Below are 19,267 nucleotides of genomic sequence, written 5' to 3' on the forward strand. Positions count from 1 at the left end.
CAGCTCACACAGTTTAAATGTACATATCTTCTTCCTCCGTCACCCTTGGCAGCCTGGCATCCTAATGTCTACACTGTCAGTGACAGAGGAGTAACACACAAGGCCTTGATAAGGACAGGCCATGGCCATGAACTTAGTGGTTTAGCATTCCTCTGTGAACAAGTCAATATGCTAATTATTAAATTACCATTGAAAACATCCAGGTCTTCACCTGGAAAGAGGTGCGCGGAGGGAATGGGCTCATGGCCTTAGAAGCCAGTCTTACACACTGGCGGCCAACTATCATGCTCTGAGGGCTTGGCTCTCTTTCGATTTTAGAAGCCACTCTGCATTTCTGGTAAACCACAGGTGAAGTCGTCCTGAGAGGCAGATGTTTGGCTGGTTTTGAGGCCTGTGGCTTTCCATAGAGAAATAACAGCACAGGCCACATGAAGCTTTTACTTCCTCTTTTTTTTCTTTTCTTTTTTTTTTTTTTTTTTTTTTTTGTGGGGCCAAGGCAAGGGCAGTTTGTACTTTTCATGCATGGACAGCAGTGATAGATTATGTTCATCATCAGATGTCAAATTCATATTTCTGGAAGTGTAGTAGTTTGATATGTCTATTAGACAGTCAACTGAGTGTTCTCAGTAGCACTGGGTCATAGATGCAGCCTTAGGATATAGTGACAGCCAAGGCAGCATGCAGCAGTTTGGGTGAGCAGAAAGTCCAAAACTCTGGAAACACATTTAGAGGCCAGGTGGTACAGAAAAACCAAAAGGACTGGTTGTCATGAAGTGGAGGTAGGTCTACTTTCAGAGAGTTCAGCCTGGATATCTCTGGGTGGGGCTTGTTTGTTTGCTGGTGTTGGTGGGTTTTTTTTTAATGTTTTTGTTTGTTTGTTTTGTTTTCTTTGCTTTACTTTTTAATGCAGGGTCTGATGTTGCAAGACCAGCCTCAGATTCTATGTACAGAAGAATGACGTTGAATTCCTTATCCTCCTGCCTCCATCTCTCAAGTGCTGGAATTTTAGTTAAGCCAACGTCACCTGGCTATGGACCCTTCTCCATTTCTTAGTCTAGTTCCATGATGAACACCCCAGCTCAGCCATACCTCGTCTCACAGTTGACTTCACTTGTTTCAAAAACTTAGTGAATACCCAGTGCCCTGCACCCTAGGGAGGAAAATGGCATGTGACAGAATTCCTGTCTTTGTAGGGTTTACAGACTGAGTAAATGGGAGGGGCTAGTCACAGGACTTTACTTTCGGAGCAGATAGGATTTGAGTCTGCATCTGAAATGAACCTTGGAGTCAGACTGGGTCATTAGACATCTGCATGGGAGGAAGGGAGGGAGGCCTTAGAAGTCGGCTCAGGTGGACAGGCACTGTCCGCAGATGATGTTCTTAGACAGGGGCTGGGGAAAGATGCAGTGCTTTTGTTTGTTTGTTTGTTTTGGGTTTTTGTTCTTTATTTTTCCAAGACAAGGTTTCTCAGTGTAACAGCGCTGGCTGTCCTGGAATTCGCTTTGTAGACCAACCTGGCTTCAAACTCACAGAGATCCACCTGTCTTTGACTCCCAAGTGCTGGGATTAAAGGCATGAAGCACAAGATGTAGTTTTTGTTTTTGAGACAGGGCCTCATGTAGCCTGTGCTATTCAAATCTGCTGTGTAGCTTGAGTATAACCTTAAACTTCTGATCCTCTTGCACTAGAATTACAAGTATGTGCTTAAAATCTGTAGTTTTGAAAAATTCCTTGGCAGAGGCTTGTAACAAGCTGTATGGGGAGCTAAATTCCTGGAGGTAGGGCTGGAGGTGGGGCCGGGACCTGTGCTGGGTAGGTGGGAAGGAAGGACTGAGCAGGAGAACTGAAGAACTGGCATGCCGGTGTTAAGTGAACGTGTAGTTTCAGGATAGCCACTAATATAGAATGAATTTCATAGGAAATATCAGGAAACAGAAGGATTTGTGAGCCTGAGTAACCTTGATCAGTTTCTTAACTATCTGTGGCTTAGCTCCCATCTCTGTAAAATGGAGTAAGAACTGCACTTTCTCAGATTGGGGATGATATGATACAGCCACCACTAGTTTGCATGCTGTTTCTCACGTTCCTCTCTCACATGACCCAGATGGCCCAGAACTAGCCCCTTTCCTCTCTTCTGCTGAACATGTTGTGTGTCGCTGGGCACTAACCTTACATCTGATCCCACAGTCTGGTATTCCACCCCAAACTGTCTCCCACAGACCATTCCTCTTCTCAGAGCCCCCACCAAGACTGCAACGCTGCCACTCTCCTTGGTAATCTGTCCCATGCCCTCCTGCCTTGGTATGAAGACGTTCTGTGCTGCCAAAGGCCATGGTCGTCCCTCTGTCCTCTGGGCTTCCTTGGTGCACAGGGAGATGCCCTTGCTTCTTTGTGCTTGGTCAGGTAGTGCCTCAGTGCTCTGGAGTGATCCCACATGCACTTGCCTTACCTACTGAAAGCCAGTCACAGTTTAATACACGTCCTGGCAAGAGTTTTCAGAGTCCCTCCCAGTGCTAGGGGAATTATTACAGTGAGTTCATGGCCTAATCTCCTACCAGTGCAGTGTGCCAGCCTCTGCTCTGTTCCTGGTCCATACCAGGGTCTCCCCAGGAAAGTTTCTCGTTCAACCCCTGGTCTGCCATGGGCCTTCAGAACTCTGTGCAGCCTGGTCTCAGTCTCTTCTGCAGGCAGTCACTTTTTCTGCATACCTTGTCCTTGCAGCTTCCAGAATGTTCCTGCGTCCTTCTTGGTCAGCCTCAAGTCCAGCTGGAACCCACCTGGCAGGCTAATGCTCTTCCTGGTTACTTCCCCTAAGTCAGGCAGTGCAAGCTTCCTCCTCCTGGCTCCACCCACCACCCTTTGTTCCTCTGCTGCTTTCCTTAGAGGCCCAAGAGTCGTCTGTACCTATTTGCTTCTCTGGGCTGAATGGGAACTCCTTGAGGGCAGAGCTCTTTCTTGTTCTAGTTCTGGTGGAGATGATGTGTGCAGCGTAGGATGCCTGTTGATTGTACGCCTGATGCCGACGTCAAGTCCCAGAAATCGCTCTTCATACCAGAGGAGTGTGCGCTGCCTTCTTGTGTCTCACAAATTGTTCCCTCTGAACTATATCAATTATATTGAAAATTGACAGTGATGAGTCATATCCTAGCAAAGGGAGAAATCGGAACTCGCAGAGCCTGAAGGACTAGAGTAGGAGGTTGCAGATGGGTCTTATAGGCCAGGGCTGGCCATTCCCGACGTTTGTCCGGCTGGTCTCTAACACCCAGAGTGGGAGGCCCCTCTTCCCGGTGGGCAGGTGATTTATTGGCAGGGGCCCTTCCGTGGTGATCACTTGTGAAGTGCAGGCTGATACCCGGGCCTGGCGGGAGCGAACACCCCAGCCGCGGGCCGGAGCAGCCATGGGGGTGGAGACCGGCGCGGGTTTCGCTGCCTCTCAGTGGGCGTGTGGCCTGGCCTGCGTGGGGAGCAAGTTTCGCTACTGTGGTGCCCCGCCCGCAGGGAGGACCCTGAGAAGGCCGCGGCGGGGGCTCGGCCGCCTACGGGGCCGGGTGGGGCGGAGTCGAGCGGGCCGCGCGGCGATCCAGGCCGCCTTTTGCAGCTGCCCGCCGCCGGGCTCGCTGCGCTCCAGCCTCCTCCCCCGGCGCCCTCCGCTCCCCGCGCCCCGCGCTCCGCGCGGCCCCGCCGCGGTCACACGCTGAGCAGCCCGAGGCCGCTTGGCCCTGCGCTTTGTGGAGCCCGGGGACGGGCGCGGCCTCCTTACCTGTGGCTGCGGGTTGCGCTCGGATCGGAGGTGGGGGCGGCTCGTGGACCCGGCCGAAGTGAAAGTCCGCGGACCCGGCGGGCTGGGGGCTCGACCCCAGCGGTTCCCGGTTCTGGGGCTGCGGGCTTCGGGTGGGCTTTCATGGTCACGGAAGGGGACGAGGGCCGGAGCGGCACCAGACACTTCTCCGAAGGCAGCTGCTTCCACGGGTGGAAAGCAGCTATGCTGGTTTATTGCAACGCGGGCTGTTTGTTGTTTGCACCTTCGTGCAGCCCGTGGTGTCAGGAGGCCGCCTTAGCTCTGCTTGCCTTGTGGTTCCCCGCAGGCCGGGGGCTGCCCTGCCCTACCAGCACGTCCCAGCTGTGCTGCCGAAAGCCTCCAGCCTGGCTGATATTCCCGAGCTCAGACTTTTCTGCGGTTGCTATTCTGCTGATTGCAGATATCTTTGCTTTGCTGACATCCTGTTTTGGTTTTGGTTTTTACGTCTCACTTGTTTCTTTTTTATCACAGAAACGCTTCGTTAAGGGGCTCCGGCAATACGGCAAGAACTTCTTCAGAATCAGAAAGGAGCTGCTTCCCAATAAGGAAACCGTGAGTACAATCGGACTTTATGTAACTTGGCTTTTTCCTCTTTGCACTGCTCGTGCTGCCTCTCCGCATTTGAGCTTAGGAAATGGTTCCTTTAACCCCGTGCTGTGCCTGACTCAGGCTGGTCTCAGATTCGGTGTGCTCTGCTTTCTTGACTCCTTCAGCTGGTAGTTTTCAGATAGCAGAGTGACATACTGTGCTTATCCTCCTGAAGAACGCGTTGTAACTGGGAGAACAGAGTTAGCTGGGGGAAGGGACCGCTGGAGAGTTAACATCTAATTTTAAATCCAGTGGCTGGAATAGGAAATGGCATTTTATCGCTAGTTTGGATTTGGTAATTATCAAAAGTCATTTGACCAAGTCAAAGGATAAAATTGAAAGGTTTATGGAATTCTACTGGGGGTCGTGCCCCCCCCCCCATTTAATGTTGCTGTGCTTTAGGAAACTACTTTTAAGTCTTTGCTATCCCAGCTTTAAATGCTTGCACTTTATAGTGAAAAACGGTTTTTATTAGCTGCTTAATGGGAGCTTTAAAAAATGCCTTTGCTGTTTCAAAAGCTGAGGGTCAGATGGTCCAGATGAACTTGCCCCGAAGGGTGTACTGAAGCATCCCTGGAAGGTGACGCTGTAAGGTCCAGGCTCAGTACCTGTAATTCCTGCCTCCTGGAAGGTGGGGGTGGACCACCAACCTCACCCAATTGATGCCTTCAGGCTTGAGCCAGTAACCGGAAGTACGTCCAATCTGGGAGGGGGAAGAGTTGTGATTGATGTTAATCTGGCCACGCTCAGAGCTTTTAAGAAGAGGGGTGAATGAACAATGTCCTTTAGAAAAGTGGAAGGTAGGGTTTTGTTAGTTTGATATTTTGTTTTCTTTTGGTGCTTATTGATTTCCTCTTTTCAAAAAATAATGAAGCTTTTTTTTTGGACACTTAATATAGAGTATGTTTAGGATCCTGGTAACTGGTAATAGGGAGAAAGAGTCTGAGATTCCAAGTACATCCTAGTAAACTGATGGCTCCAGTCAGTGGTAACTTAATGAAAACGGAGTCACTATTGTGCATCTGAAGGTGCTGAGATGGGCTGCCAGAATGCCTTTGAAAACCCAAATCGTGGATAGATGTTAACATACGTCGTAGAAAGATCTGTATTTCTCACAGGTTCGGAAGAGATTTTATTAATGGAGATGATGTAGAAATTATCCTTGAGTTTTCTGGGAATTTCATTTTTTTCCTAAATTTATTACATTAAAAAATTAAAGTAGCTTGGCTCAAATGTAGCAGTTTTGTTTGGGCTGAGTGGAAAAAGAGTCAGGGAGTAGATATGCCCTGAAGTTGATAGCCCACTCTTACTCCGTCTGTTTAAGTCTTTGGTTACAGGTGCTGGGGTTGAGCCTTCAGCTGCTATTTCAGCCTTCCTGCCCTTACCTTTCTTTTATCTGTCCCTTTATCTGCTGAAAGTTGTAATGCTAAAGATCTGATCAAAGAAATCCTGACAATCATTTTATCTTGATGCTAGAAAAAAAACAACAGTAGCACAATTGAGGATTAAATCAAAACCTTACTTAGGGGTAGGAGTTGGGGTGCTGGGATCAGCCCAGGGTCTTGTGCTTGCTAGGCAGGATTGGAGACCCGTGACAATTTTATTCAGTTTTTATCTCCTTAACTGAAACAGACCTGACTGACCTTTAACCTCGGGCTGTGTTGCTCACTAGTTTTCCTAATTAGAAAGTCAGATTCTCCTAATCTTATCTGTCCTCTTCTTGGTTGCCCTTATCACTGGCTGATTCAGTGAACTGCTGCCTCTTCCCCTCAGGCTGCCCTGGTGGGCCAACCCAGTGAGATGAAGACATTTTTCGTTTTCTCCTCTGCTGTGGCTGTGCCTTCTTCTCTAACCCTGTTTTCTCCTGGTTTCCAGTCATTTCTTGTGGGCACCACCACTAGAGGATAGCAGACAGAGTGGTCTGTAGCCTTGGAGGACCTCTGCAAGCATTCCTGGGTCCCACTTTCTTCTGAGTGCATGGGATGGGTTTGGTCGTGGGGTCAGTCTGTTCAGTGTTCTAATCAGCTGGACGAGGCTTGTCTTATATTTTCCTTAGCTTTCATCCAAGCTGGGCTAATCATTACAGCCCACTGAGAGGGGAAGGCAAAGGTCATTTTTCATTTTGCTGCAGAAGATTAGGAATTTTGAAGGTGCCTGTGTTCTAGAATTTCCTTGATAAAAATTTTGTGTCAGGAACCTTTTTATAGAAAATTCTTGTAATCCAGAAACTTCCTCACATTTTCTTCTACTGGATTATTAACTTGTTTCTTTGCTGTTCTTAGAAAACTTGAAACATCAGAAGGGCATAGCATCTAAAAGAAATGTGGCTGACAGGTCTTTGGAGCAGGTCAGCAGAGCTGTGTTCTATGACTGCCTTACCAGTAACTGTAGCACCTGATCTTTCCCGAGTTGCTTCCTGCCTTAGCCTGTGCTGTGGGAAGTTCAGATAGGTCTTAAGGAGTTACTGGGAAATTACTGTTTTTAAATGGTGTTTCTTTGCATGAGACACATGCTCTCAGCCTTGGGGGGGGCTGTTGGGAGAGCCTGGAAAGATGAATCAGAGGTTAAGAGCACTTGCTGCTCTTGCAGAGGACCAGAGTTCACTTCCCAGCACCCTCTTCAGGTGTCTTATTCCTGGAACTCCGTAGAGCAGGCTGGCCTTGCCTCTCAAGTGTTGGGATTAAAGAAAGGCACCCCAGGCTCGCATCAGGCTTCTAAACTCCCTGTTATTCAAGCTCAGGAGATCCAGCACTCTTTTTAAGTCTCTGAGTGTTGACTGAGTTTTATGTACTGCTCGGTTTCCACAGTCGTTAAGTTCCAAAGAAATCACACAGAGATCTACATTAATTACAAACTGATTGGCCTAGTATCTCAGCCTTCTTATTAACTCTTATAACTTATATTAGCCCATAATTCTTGTCTGTGTTAGCCACGTGGTTTGGTACCTTTTTTGGCGAGGCAGTCACATCTTGCTTCCTCAGGCTGGGTCACAACTGCACAATGCAGTTTCCTCTTTCCAGCATTCTTGTTGCCCCGCCTCTACTTCCTGCCTGTTCGCCCCACCGGCTACTGGCCAATCAGCATTTTATTAAAAATAATACAAGTGACAGGATAAAAGACTATTGTCCCACAGTATCTGAGCACACATGGGACATACAAGACAAACATAAAATGAATGGATTTTTTAAAAATATTTATTTATTTATTTATTATGTGTACAGTATTTTCAGTATTCTGTCTGCCTGCAGGCCAGAAGAAAGCATCAGATCTCATTACAGATGGTTGTGAGCCACCATGTAGTTTCTGGGAATTGAACTCAGGACCTTTGGAAAAGCAGGCAGTGCTCTTAACCTCTGAGCCATCTCTCCAGCCCGATTTTCAATTTTTTTATATTTATTTTTTGTATGATATTTTGCCTGAGATCAGAAGAGGGTGTCCATGAATCCTCTGAAGCTGGAATTATAGACAATTTCAGATGGTTCTAGGCCACCATGTGGGTGCTGAGAATTGAACCTGAGTCCTTTGGAAGAGCAGTAAGTACTCTTAACTGCTGAACCATCTCTAACCTCAAAATAAATATTTTTAAGACTATTTTATTTTGTGTATATGAGTATTTTGCATGAGTGTATGTCTGTGCACCACATGGATGCCTGGTGCCTGAGGGGTCAGAAGAGGGCGTTTGATCCCCTGGAACTGGAACTACAGACAATGGTGATTCGGGTACTCAGACCAAACCGTTCTCAGCAAAAGCAGCAAGTATTCTTAATCTCGAAGCCACTTCTCCATCTCCATAAATAAAAATAATGGTTTTTTTTTCACTTCGTTTTGTTGTTGTTATTGTTGTTGTTTTGAGTCAGGGTTTCTCTTCGTAACAGTCCTGGCTATCCTGGAATTCACTTTGTAGATCAGACTGGCTTTGAACTCACAAAAATCTGCCTGTCTCTACCTCCCAAGTGCTGGGAGCTCCACCAGTACCTGGCAATAAAAATAATTTAAAAAAAAAATCTTTAAAGCTGGTGGCGGATCTCTGTGGGTTTCAGTCAGGTCAGTGAACATCCTCCTGTCTTTTGACTCCTATGAAATGCGGTCATGACTCTGGATGCTTAGAGCATGCCTGAGAATTTCCATGAGGTGGTGTGTCTGTACAGAGTATATAAAGACGATCTCTCTTCCTAATCTATTACCCTCTGTTGAAAAACAAGTCTTTGTGTGTACACACATGCTTGCTAGGGCCTGGACTTCCTAGACAAGTGCCTTACACTCTCTGAGCTCTGTGCTTATGTGTGCGAGGTGGTTCTGTTCTGGGACTGTTTTCACCAATCCCCTGTCCTTTCACTGGAGTTACTTAGGAAGGATTGAGGAGAGTACCTGGGTGGAAACAGATCTCTTCACCTTTGAAGCCTTCCTTTGAGAATCCCATTCCTCCCATTTCGTACAGGCTTTATTGTCAGAAGAAAGCGCCTGTGGCATAGACATCAGTAGCTTTCCTAGGATTTCTGGTGTTTATTATACAGGTGTTAGGTCCGGCTTTCCTCTGAATACTGCTGCCCACTGAAGTGGGAATAGTGGCTGTGCTTATGGTAAACCGTTTATAGAGGGTTAGTTGAATGGGTATTAATGTGTTAACCTCGTGGCACCTAAGAATAACAAGTCAGATCTTTCTAGTTTTATAGCTGTGCAGACACCCAGTTCTTCCTCTTCCGCCATTTGCCTTTCTTTAATACATGTATAAAATGTGTGATTAGTAGATAAATAACCAGGAATGGGCACAGCATTTCAGATTGACTGTGTTGGTGCGTCTGTGTAAACACTGCCAGTGTCCTGCCCGTCTGTCCCTCATGGGGTCGACCCCATGATGGTATGGAGTTTGCCGTTCTCTAAACCAGGCCTCTCGTTCTAAGTGCTGTCACTTTGTTGTCATGAATTGCATGACCTTTGGCCTTTGATGTTAAAATAATACCTAGAAAATAAATAGGCCTCATAGACTCAAATCCTGACCATCCACAGGGAACCCATCTTAAAATACAGATTACAAAATAACTTGTTTTTCACATACATTGCCATTTCTTAAAAAAATCTCAAGATGATTATTCAGAGTATGATGGTGTGTCTCTTCATGCTGCAAACATGGTAGTTTCATTTGGATACAAGATTGGCATCTGGATGAGTGTCCCTTGAAGGCTTTGTATACAGCTATGCCTGCTGCTACCAGCAGTGAAGTGTGGGCAGGAACACCCTCACCAACTTGTACCATGGCTCCTGTCTCAGATGCAGGGCCCATGAGCAAGGAGACAGTTTGATCTGGCCCAGCTCTGTAGGGAAGTGTGGAGCACATGTTTTGTATGCCTTTCTCATCTCTAGTCTTAGTTTTGAGCAACTACCCCAGTAAAGTTTACTGTTTGTAAGCGCAGGTGGTAGTATGTGGTATTACCATACTGGATCTCATTTTCACTCCCCTTTTCAGTGAGAAACGTTCGTATCATGAGTGAAGGCAAAAAAGAGACACCTGTAAAACAGCACCATGAGGGATGAACTCCTACACAGAAGGTTGTGTGAGCTGATGCAGGGGGACCTGGGCCAAAATTAGAGCTCACAGACTTTCGGTTGCCCGGTGAAGGGACAGCTAGTTTTTATTAACTTTGTGTGACGAGATGAAAAGTTTTGGACAATTAAAATTTTAATTTTCCAGATAGCATGAAAGCACTGTTTCTAGGGGCAAATTCCACTGACTCTGTGTGAAACTGCTTTGCGTGAGATATGTCACCAGGCAGAATGGCCTGTATCAGCATGTGTCCCGAATGGAGGGATGAGTAACCAAAGATTAAAAATTGCTACAGCGTTTAGCATGAAGTTTTATTTAATTTCAGATTATAACCTTAGGTAAACAATTTTAATGCTTAATCTTGCATAAGAAAGTATGCGTTTCCTGATTGGGCTGATACTGAAAACAGGTAACTGGGTTACAGCCACAAAACAAGACTTGGAAAGCTCTCTGGTTTTCTCCTTGTCCCTCCAGGGCCTATACTGTATGGTGTTAACTGCTCCCAGTCTAGAGCCTGTGGAAAGTGTGGGCTTTCAGGCCTCTTGTCCATTCCGGTTGAGCAAGAAGGGAATTGTATTGTTAAAATGGGGATTTGGGTAATCAAGTGTTCGATAAAGTTTAAGAACCACTTATGTGAGCCTTAAAATCCTAAGCCTTCAAGCTATATTAATTCTTTTTTAACATTTATTTTATTGACTGCTGTGAATGTTTTTTCTGCGTGCATATCTGCTCTGTGTATATGCATGCTGGTGGAGACCAGGAGTTACATGTTGTTGTGAGCTGCCATGTGGGTACAGACACACATTCACACACACAAATACAACTAAATATGAAAAGAAAAAGAGGGCTGGAGAGATGGCTCAGTGGTTAGGAGCATTGCCTGCTCTTCCAAAGGTCCTGAGTTCGATTCCCGGCAACCACATGGTGGCTCACAACCATCTATAATGAGGTCTGGTGACCTCTTCTGGCCTGCAGACATACACACAGACAGAATATTGTATACATAATAAAAATAAATAGATATTTTAAAAAAAGAAAAGAAAAAGAAACAAAGTTGTAACTCCTTATTTTATGTTTTAGAAATCTTACCCACTGAGCAGTGGTGGTGCACACCTTTAATCCCAGCACTCAGGAGGCAGAGGCCATGAGTCAAGGCCAGCCTGGTCTACTGAGTGGTTCTAGAGTAGCCAGGGCTATACAAAGAAACTCTGTCTCAAAACACACACACACACACACACACACACACACACACACACACAACCTTTCAAGTGTTGCTTTCTTTACTGGCATCCCTTGCATAGGCAGAGAAGTGATTGTTTCTGAGAGTTAGTAAAGTAGGGAGGCAGGAGCAACACTCTTCCCCCAATGTCTCCAAAGTGCTCCCTGCAGTTTCCCAGCTGAGGCTCTGCATTTCTGCAGCAGGTCGCCATGGCCTGAGTCTCTTGTTGGTTTGTTTTTATTTGGGTAAGTAAGGGTTTTTCTTTATAGCACAGATGGCCTTGGCTTTAGCTTCTGGAGTATTGGATTGCCTGCGTAGGGCACCATGCCAACAGGCAGTGCTTTACCTAAGGTGGTCTAAGAGGGTGTGGCTGGTTCTCTTGTGTGATGAAAAGGCAGTTTTTCAAGCAGAGGCCCTGGACCTTTGCTGATGACAGTGCTGTGTCCTCAGCCTCTCCGTGGTCTCATCCTCCATGTTCAAACCCACAGAAGCAGCACACAGAGCTTTTACTTTATGCAGTGCTGTTTGTATGGACTTTTTAAAAATGCGTATTTGGGTTTTTTGGGGGGGGCGTTTTTTTTGGTTTTTCAAGACAGGTTTTTTTCTGTGTAGCCCTGGCTGTCCTGGAACTAACTCTATAGACCAGGCTGGCCTCAAACTCACAGAGATCCACCTGCCTCTGCCTCCCCAAGTGCTGGGATTAAAAGCGTGCGCCACCATCGCGGGTAAAAAACGTGTATTTGTGTGTGTGATTGAGCACATGCTACGTTGTGTGTGGCATTCAGAGGACTGCTTTTGGAGAGATAGCTGGGGGAGTCCTAGCCTTGCTGAGGACTTTTTAAAAAAAATTTTTTATTGATATTTATTGAACTCTACATTTTTCTCTGCTCCCCTCCCTGCCCCTCCTCTCCCCCTCTTCAATCCTCACCGCAAGGTCCCCATGCTCCCAGTTTACTCAGGAGATCTTGTCTTTTTCTACCTTCTACTTCCCATGTAGATTAGATCTATGTAACTCTCTCTTAGTGTCCTCATTGTTGTCTAAATTCTCTAGGATTGTGATTTGTAGGCTGGTTTTCTTTGCTTTATGTTTAAAAACCACCTATGAGTGAATACATGTGATAATTGTCTTTCTGTGTCTGGGTTACCTCACTCAAAATAATGTTTTCTAGCTCCATCCGTTTTCCTGCAAAATTCAAGATGTCATAATTTTTTCTGCTGTATAGTACTCCATTGTGTAAATGTACCCCATTTTCCTTATCTATTCTTCAGTCAAGGGGCATTTAGGTTGTTTCCAGGTTCTCTGGCTGAGGACTTTTTGTAGGGGGTTCTTTTCTTCCACCCTATGGGTTCTGGGAATCAAGTTCAGTTTGCCAGCCTTGGCACTAAGTGCTTTATCCACTGAGCCAATTTGCTGGCCCTGCTTTGAATTTACAGAGTGCTGAGGGTTCAGATACTGCCTCCAGCATTTGAAGGATCTGTTGTTCCCTATTGACACTTGTTAAGATTCCCCTTGACCTTGCTTACGACTTATAAGCCCTACAATTTTATTAGGTAAAACAAATAGAAGGTATGCCTAGAATTATAAAAGACAAACTTTAATAACTATAGTGATGGGCAGTGGGACCATCCACTTAGAGCTTGTGTTTTGTTTCTTAGGCTCACGTCTTATCTGTTAATCCATTCTGATTTGAACACCCAGCCTGAGGGTTGGAGGTGTGACTCAGTAGGAAGGGTATTTGCCTAGCATCATGCCCTGGAGCTACATCTTACTGGACTGGATATTGCCCAACTAATCCAGCACTTGAGGACGAGGCCCAGGTGGGATACCTTGTCTTTTTTTCTTTTCTTTCTTTCTTTCTTTTTATTTATTTATTTTTATATGCGCTGGTGTTTTGCCTGTATGTGTCTGTGTGAGGATGACAGATTTGCTGGAACAAGAGTTATAGACAGTTGTGAACTGCCCTGCAGGTACTGGGAATTGAACCTAGTTCTCGGAAAGAGCAACCAGTCCTCTTAACCCCTGAGTCATCTTTCCAACCTTTTTACTTTGTTTTTTTTTTTTTAAGGAAACTAAAACTTAGCTACTGATGTTTGAAAAATATTGTCTTTTTTATTATAAAGTATATTTTAAAAGTTCTTTTAAAGTTATAGACTATATTTAAAATTATAATCCTTGAATAATTGGTTCATTTTAATCTTATTCTATGTTACACCCATGAGCGACACTTAGGAAATTCGAATAACAGTAAACTGCCTTGTTTAGAGAAGTAAGGATAAGATACTAGACTAAGTTCCAGCCACCACCAGTGGGAAAAAGTCCCACCAGTGGGAAAAACCATACCTGACCCCAGAGTAGAACAGCATCTGTCTCATGGCATCTGAAAACCTGGGCTGTGTGAATAGGAAAAACGGGCAGGACAGACCTCTCTCCTCAGGGGTGATTATCCTTTTCTTTTCTTTTCTTTTCTTTTTTTGGTTTTTTTTTTTTTGGTTTTTTGAGACAGGGTTTCTCTGTGGTTTTGGAGCCTGTCCTGGAACTAGCTCTTGTAGACCAGGCTGGTCTCGAACTCACAGAGATCCGCCTGCCTCGCCTCCCAAGTGCTGGGATTAAAGGCGTGCGCCACCACCGCCTGGCGATTTATCCTTTTCAAATTCTGTGTGTGTGTGTGTTGTGGATGTGTGTGCGGGGTCAAGTATGCATACAAGCAAGGGTACACACATGCCATACCATGCAGTGGCAGTCAGAAACTGGGATATCTGGCCCAAGATCTGCTCATGGCCGTGTAAACCAGGCTAGGCAGCCTTAAACCTCCCAGGACTCTTGGCTCGCATTTCCAGTAAGGATATGCTGGGGACAGCACACTGCTCTACATGGGTGGGTTCAGGGGACTTTTTTAAAACTCAGCTCCTCATACTTGTATGACCATTACTTTACCCTCTGAGCCTTCTCCCCAGCTCTTTTAAAATTTTTCATTTGTGGCTGTTTTATTTTGGCAGTGCTGAATTGAGCCAGGCTTGCAGTGTGCTAGGCATAGACTTAACCACCGAACTGCACTCTTGTCCCTGGGTTGCTAGAGTTTCAGGCACAGCTGCATTGCTCTGTCCTTTCCTGTTTTTGTTTTTTTTTTCTTTTTTTCCTCTGTGACTTTGGGAATGTGATTGCTCTCTCCATGTTCTGAATCCATCTGAATTGTGGGATTATAACGTTCTGAGGCTTAAACGTTAAGATTTATGTACCATTACAGCTGGCAAAGTTAGGGTTCAGGGAGCTTTGGTTCCGTTCAAGGCCTGTGCAATGTGAGTGGGAGATGAGGGTGAGCCTTCATGGAACTCACTGCTGAGGGCCAGCTGGGCTTGTGCTTCTTGAAAACACCCATGTTGTTGACTTGCTGGAACCACGGGGCTATGGGGTCTTACGCATCCTCTCCACAACTGTCTTATCTGTCCAGCAGAGTTGCGTCCTTTAATTTTTTTATTTTAAATTAATATTTTTAAATAGAATTTATAGCCTTTTTAAAAAATGTATTTGTTTTTATTTTAGGCATATTGGTATTTTGTCATGGGTCTTAGGTCCCCTGGAACTGGGATTAAAGACAGTTATGAGCTGCCATGTGGGTGCTGGGTATTGAATTCAGATCCTTTAGAAGAACCACTGAGCTCTTTAACCACTGAGCCATCTTTCCAGGCCAAAAATCTGTATTCTTAGGACTTATTCCTTCCTGGACAGTGGTAGCACACACCTTTAATCCCAGTACTAGGGAGGCAGAGGCAGGTGGATCTCTGAGTTTGAGACCAGCCAGGGCTACACAGAGAGACCCTGCCTTAACACTCACTTTTCCTCACTTGGATTTCCACTATATACACACACATGCATTTGTACACAATGTGTATTTATATGGAAAGAATGTGAGAGTCTGTCAGTAACCTTGTGTAGGGTGCATGTTTAGCAGCTGATTTTAAGGCCATTGAAAGCCTAAATGCCCAAGGCCTTTCATTTTCACATATCTACAACAGCAAGACTGAGACCCTAGGCTCACTGTGCTGCAGAGGGTCTTCCTGTTTTAGAGAGTTTGCACAGAGGCTCTGTGTTTTATATTATAGGATTGAAAATAATGGCTTATTTTTCTCAATAGGTTTATTGGGACAAACAAGAATAAAACAATTGTCTTTAGCTATAGAATAAGCCAGTAGCCAATTTCTGCTAGCCTTTCAGGTATGTATGTGAGCAAGTGCACGTGCACACTCGTGCAAGTTGTGCGCATGGAGGGAGGTATGGAGCTGTGCACATGGAAGTGTGGGGTTCTCTGCTTCTTTCTGTGATGGTTTGCTTCTCTCCATCTCGGTGAGTCACCATCACATGCTATTTTATTATCTTGAAAACAGTCTCTGGAATTTTTTTATCCTCTGTTTTTACCGTGTGAGTGGAAAACCACTGAAGTTGTTCTGAACAATATTTAAATGAAGACTTTCTTTAGGGACACTTTAGTTACCTGTTTTGGCCTTTTCTGTTGTCTTTTTGTCCCCGTGTGCAAGGTTTGGATTGCAAGGTTAAGAATTGGTGACTGCCTAAGGCAAACAGGCCTATTTGCCCTGGTTGAGTACTGGTGGCTCATGCCTCCCAAGATGAGAATATGGTCTGTTCTGGAAATGTGCTTGTGAGGTGCATTGGAGCAGGTCAGTTTGCTAGTCTTAAATCAACAGACTGCCTGAGAGACAACCCAGAATCAAGGGAGCCCAGGAGTCTTAGGTCTCCCTGCTACCTCCTGTGCTCTGATTGCTCCCTCTGTTGCTTTTAGACTTGCTCAGACTAACCTAAAAAATGGGAGGGAGGTCCTTGCGTCAAAACAGCAGGATTTCCTTGTCCACAATCCTCACCTGCTTGTGATTCACGAGAAAGACAGACTTCTTTCTGGCTAGTGGGAGGTGATTTTAGGGCAAGGATGGCAAGGGGAGGATGCCCTGGTTCTCCTGCCTGACCTCCTACCCCTGCTCAGCACAGGGCTAACTTGTTTGGAGGTCTCCAAAACAGAATTCTTCTGACTTTTTGTTCACTGCCTTTCTTGCACTGATCTCTACCCCTAGCCCAGCCTCCTTGCCCCATTCCACACTCGCAACAGGAATCATTTTTATAGCACACATAACCTTTAAACCAAAAGTATATTGCTTCTAACAAGAGTGAACCTCTTCTTTGCTTTTATTTTGAAAAGTCCTCCCTGTTGTTTAATGTGGAGGGTATTCGTGCTGAAAGCCTGCTCCAAGTAGGCATTTGTGCATCCCAGAGGAACTTTTGCTTTATTTCCTTAACTCTGCCCTCCTTTCTCTGTGGTTCAAAAACCTTTAATGATCTGTAAAGCTTGGAGACTTCAGTGCAGAACAGTAGTGGTTTTAAGGACCCCTCCCACCATATGAAAAGCCTGCCAGGTTCCACACGCTGGGTTTCCACTCCCTGGAAAGCTAACCTCTTACAGACTTTTGGTTGTGCAGCAGGGCATCCTCGGTTGGGGCCTTGATAATGCTTTTGTGAAATATATTTTCTTCCTTTTCTCCTTCCCTTTGAAAAACTGTAATGAAAATTCCGGGCTCTTGGCCAGCCTGTGGGATGTGATACAGTAGAAATGTTTCTGGTGCCCTTTGTTACTGCTGGGCTTTGATTAAGTTTGTTTCCAGTAAGTTTAACCCCGCTCCCCCTGGCCCCCCTGCTCCTCATGGCTGAGGAGGCTGATTGAGCCAAGGTTAAGCATGGTGTTATGCAAGTTGCTGATGCCTAGTGGACTCCCTGTGCCAGGCAGAAGGAGCAAGAAGCATGTCTCCACAATGTGATGTTTCCTCTCTGGCTGCCTTGTTCTGCCTTGTGCTGCCTTGTGCAGGAGGTGATAGAGCTGTGTGTGGAAGCCGTGTAGGTTTCCTCTCTTGCTTCTGCTCAGGTATTCCAGGAAACCACTGTACAACATGCTCCTTTGTTTCTATTTAAAATTGTGACACTCTGTAGCCTTGGCTGGCCTCTAATTTCTTGCCTCTGCCTCTTGAGTGCTAGGGTTATTGGTGGAGGCCTCCACGGGAGGCTGTGCAGCTTGTCTTGAGATTCTGTTAGTTAAGTAAGTTTAAGATCATGTTGTACAACCTCTGGGACTCTGCCAGGTGTGGGAGGAGGCTCCCAGAGCAGCAGTGAGCAAGCAGTGCTGCTCCTTTGATCTTCTGTGGCTCTCCATTTCAAAAGAAAGAGGTGCTTGCAGCTTTAGAATTTTTTTTGTTTAATATTGCTTTGACCTCATATTTATAGCCCTTTTTTTTTTAAAGATTTATTTATTTATTATGTATACAACATTCCTTCCATGTATGTTTGTATGCCAGAAGAGGGAACCGGATCTCATTATAGATGGTTGTGAGCCACCATGTGGTTGCTGGGAATTGAACTCAGGACCTCTGGAAGAGCAATCAGTGCTCTTAACCTCTGAGCCATCTCTCCAGCCCCCTTTATAGCCCTTTTCATCCTAGCAACAGAACCCTTGACAAAAAGCATTTTCCAATCCTTCTGATACTCTAGAGGGTGAGACCAAGATGTCCTGATGCTAGATGTGCGTGCAGGAGCCCCTTCCAGTCAGAGGGAAGTGGATCTTACAGTGATACCCTCTGGAGCCTCTGTGGTGCTGAGTGCTTGCTTGGTTTTTAGGCATGTTTACTTTTCCACAAAAAGTGAGATTTTACTTCTAAAATTCTTGATTTATGATGGGATTCTTTGCCAACCCACAGTGATGGAGTATAAGTTTGTGCAATCCCTTTGTGTCCTAGGGCTTTGGAGATACTGACCTATAAGCTACCAGAGGTCAATGTGTTAAAACAGTCTCTTGGGTAAACAGCGACCTGACTTCCTTCCGGACCCGTCAGAAACAGGTCACTTGAAGACAGAATTCTGTAATGACCAGAACAGCACTGTGGTCCCAGAATCTGTGAAAGAATGCAAATCACCAGTGGGCCACAGGAGGTGTGTTTTATCCTTCTTCTCCTGTTCTTTTAAGGGCTCTCATTTTCTCAGCTATTCTGGAAGCCAGAAAACCCCAACAATACTTCTGTCTTCATTCCCTTCAGAGTTGGGGTTACGTATGTTAGTTGGGTGCCCAACTTGGTTGCTAGGACCTGGACTTCAGTCCTCCTATTATGCAGCACGTGTTTTAACCACTGTGGCATCTCTATCAGAAAGTATGTAGAGCCGGGCGGTGGTGGCGCACGCCTTTAATCCCAGCACTCGGGAGGCAGAGGCAGGCAGATCTCTGTGAGTTCGAGACCAGCCTGGTCTACAGAGCTAGTTCCAGGACAGGCTCCAAAGCCACAGAGAAACCCTGTCTCGAAAAACCAAAAAAAAAAAAAAAGTATGTAGAATGAGACATGCTGTTTGGGAGTGCTTTGTGTTGTTTCTTTGTGGAGTTTTATTTGTTGGAGACAAGGTCTTGCTGGGGGCAGAGGGAGTCTTATGAGGGTTTCTCTGTGTCACCCTGGCTGTCCTGGAACTCACTCTGCAGACCAGGCTGGCCTTGAATTTAAGAGAGACTCACCTGCCTATGCCTCCAGCAAGACCTTGGGGTTAAATGTGTGTGTTACCATCACTGCCTGGCTGAGACTGGGTCTTATGTAACCTATTCTGATCTCAGACTTGCTCTGTGGTCAGAGGTGACCTTTTATATGTTAGCTGCTTGTCTTGCTGTGACAAAATACCTGATAAAGGCGACTTTAAGGTCAGAGAGGCTTATTTTGACTCATAGCTCAAGGATACATACAATACTGCATGGCAGGGAAGTTACAATGGAGATGCATGTGGCAGATCTTCACGTTGTATCCACCGTCAGGAAGCAGAGAGAGATGAATTCTGGTGCCTAGCTCACTTTCTCTGTTTACTTTTTCCTAAACCATTGTCTGTGGCATGGTGCCTCCCAAGGAAAGTGGGTTTTCCACTGTGGCTAATCCAACCTAGGTAATCCCTCACAAATGTGCTAGAGACTTGTCCCCTAGGTGATTGCAAATCAGTTGACAACTAGTATAAGCCATCAGTTTGAACTCTTGATCCTCCTGCCTCCATTCCCAAGTGTTATTATTACAGATATTCACCACCACGCTAAGCTCAGTG

At 45.6% G+C, this 19,267-nt stretch overlaps 1 protein-coding gene across 12 annotated transcripts in view; it reads left to right on the forward strand.

Annotated features, from left to right (window-relative positions):
• Rere (arginine-glutamic acid dipeptide repeats) overlaps window positions 1-19,267 on the forward strand; it is a 366,134-nt gene that overhangs the window by 307,528 nt on the left and 39,339 nt on the right. For 11 of the 12 annotated variants that reach the window (XM_075945074.1, XM_075945075.1, XM_075945067.1 and 8 more), the window contains one exon: window positions 4,271-4,351. In XM_075945074.1, the coding sequence (XP_075801189.1) occupies window positions 4,271-4,351 (81 nt within the window). Of the gene's footprint in view, window positions 1-3,655; window positions 3,791-4,270; window positions 4,352-19,267 lie in introns of those variants that run through there. The other variant, XM_075945079.1, reaches the window with a different exon arrangement.

Source organism: Microtus pennsylvanicus, chromosome 13, assembly GCF_037038515.1.
Source record: "Microtus pennsylvanicus isolate mMicPen1 chromosome 13, mMicPen1.hap1, whole genome shotgun sequence".
Classification (NCBI taxonomy): Eukaryota; Metazoa; Chordata; class Mammalia; order Rodentia; family Cricetidae; genus Microtus; species Microtus pennsylvanicus.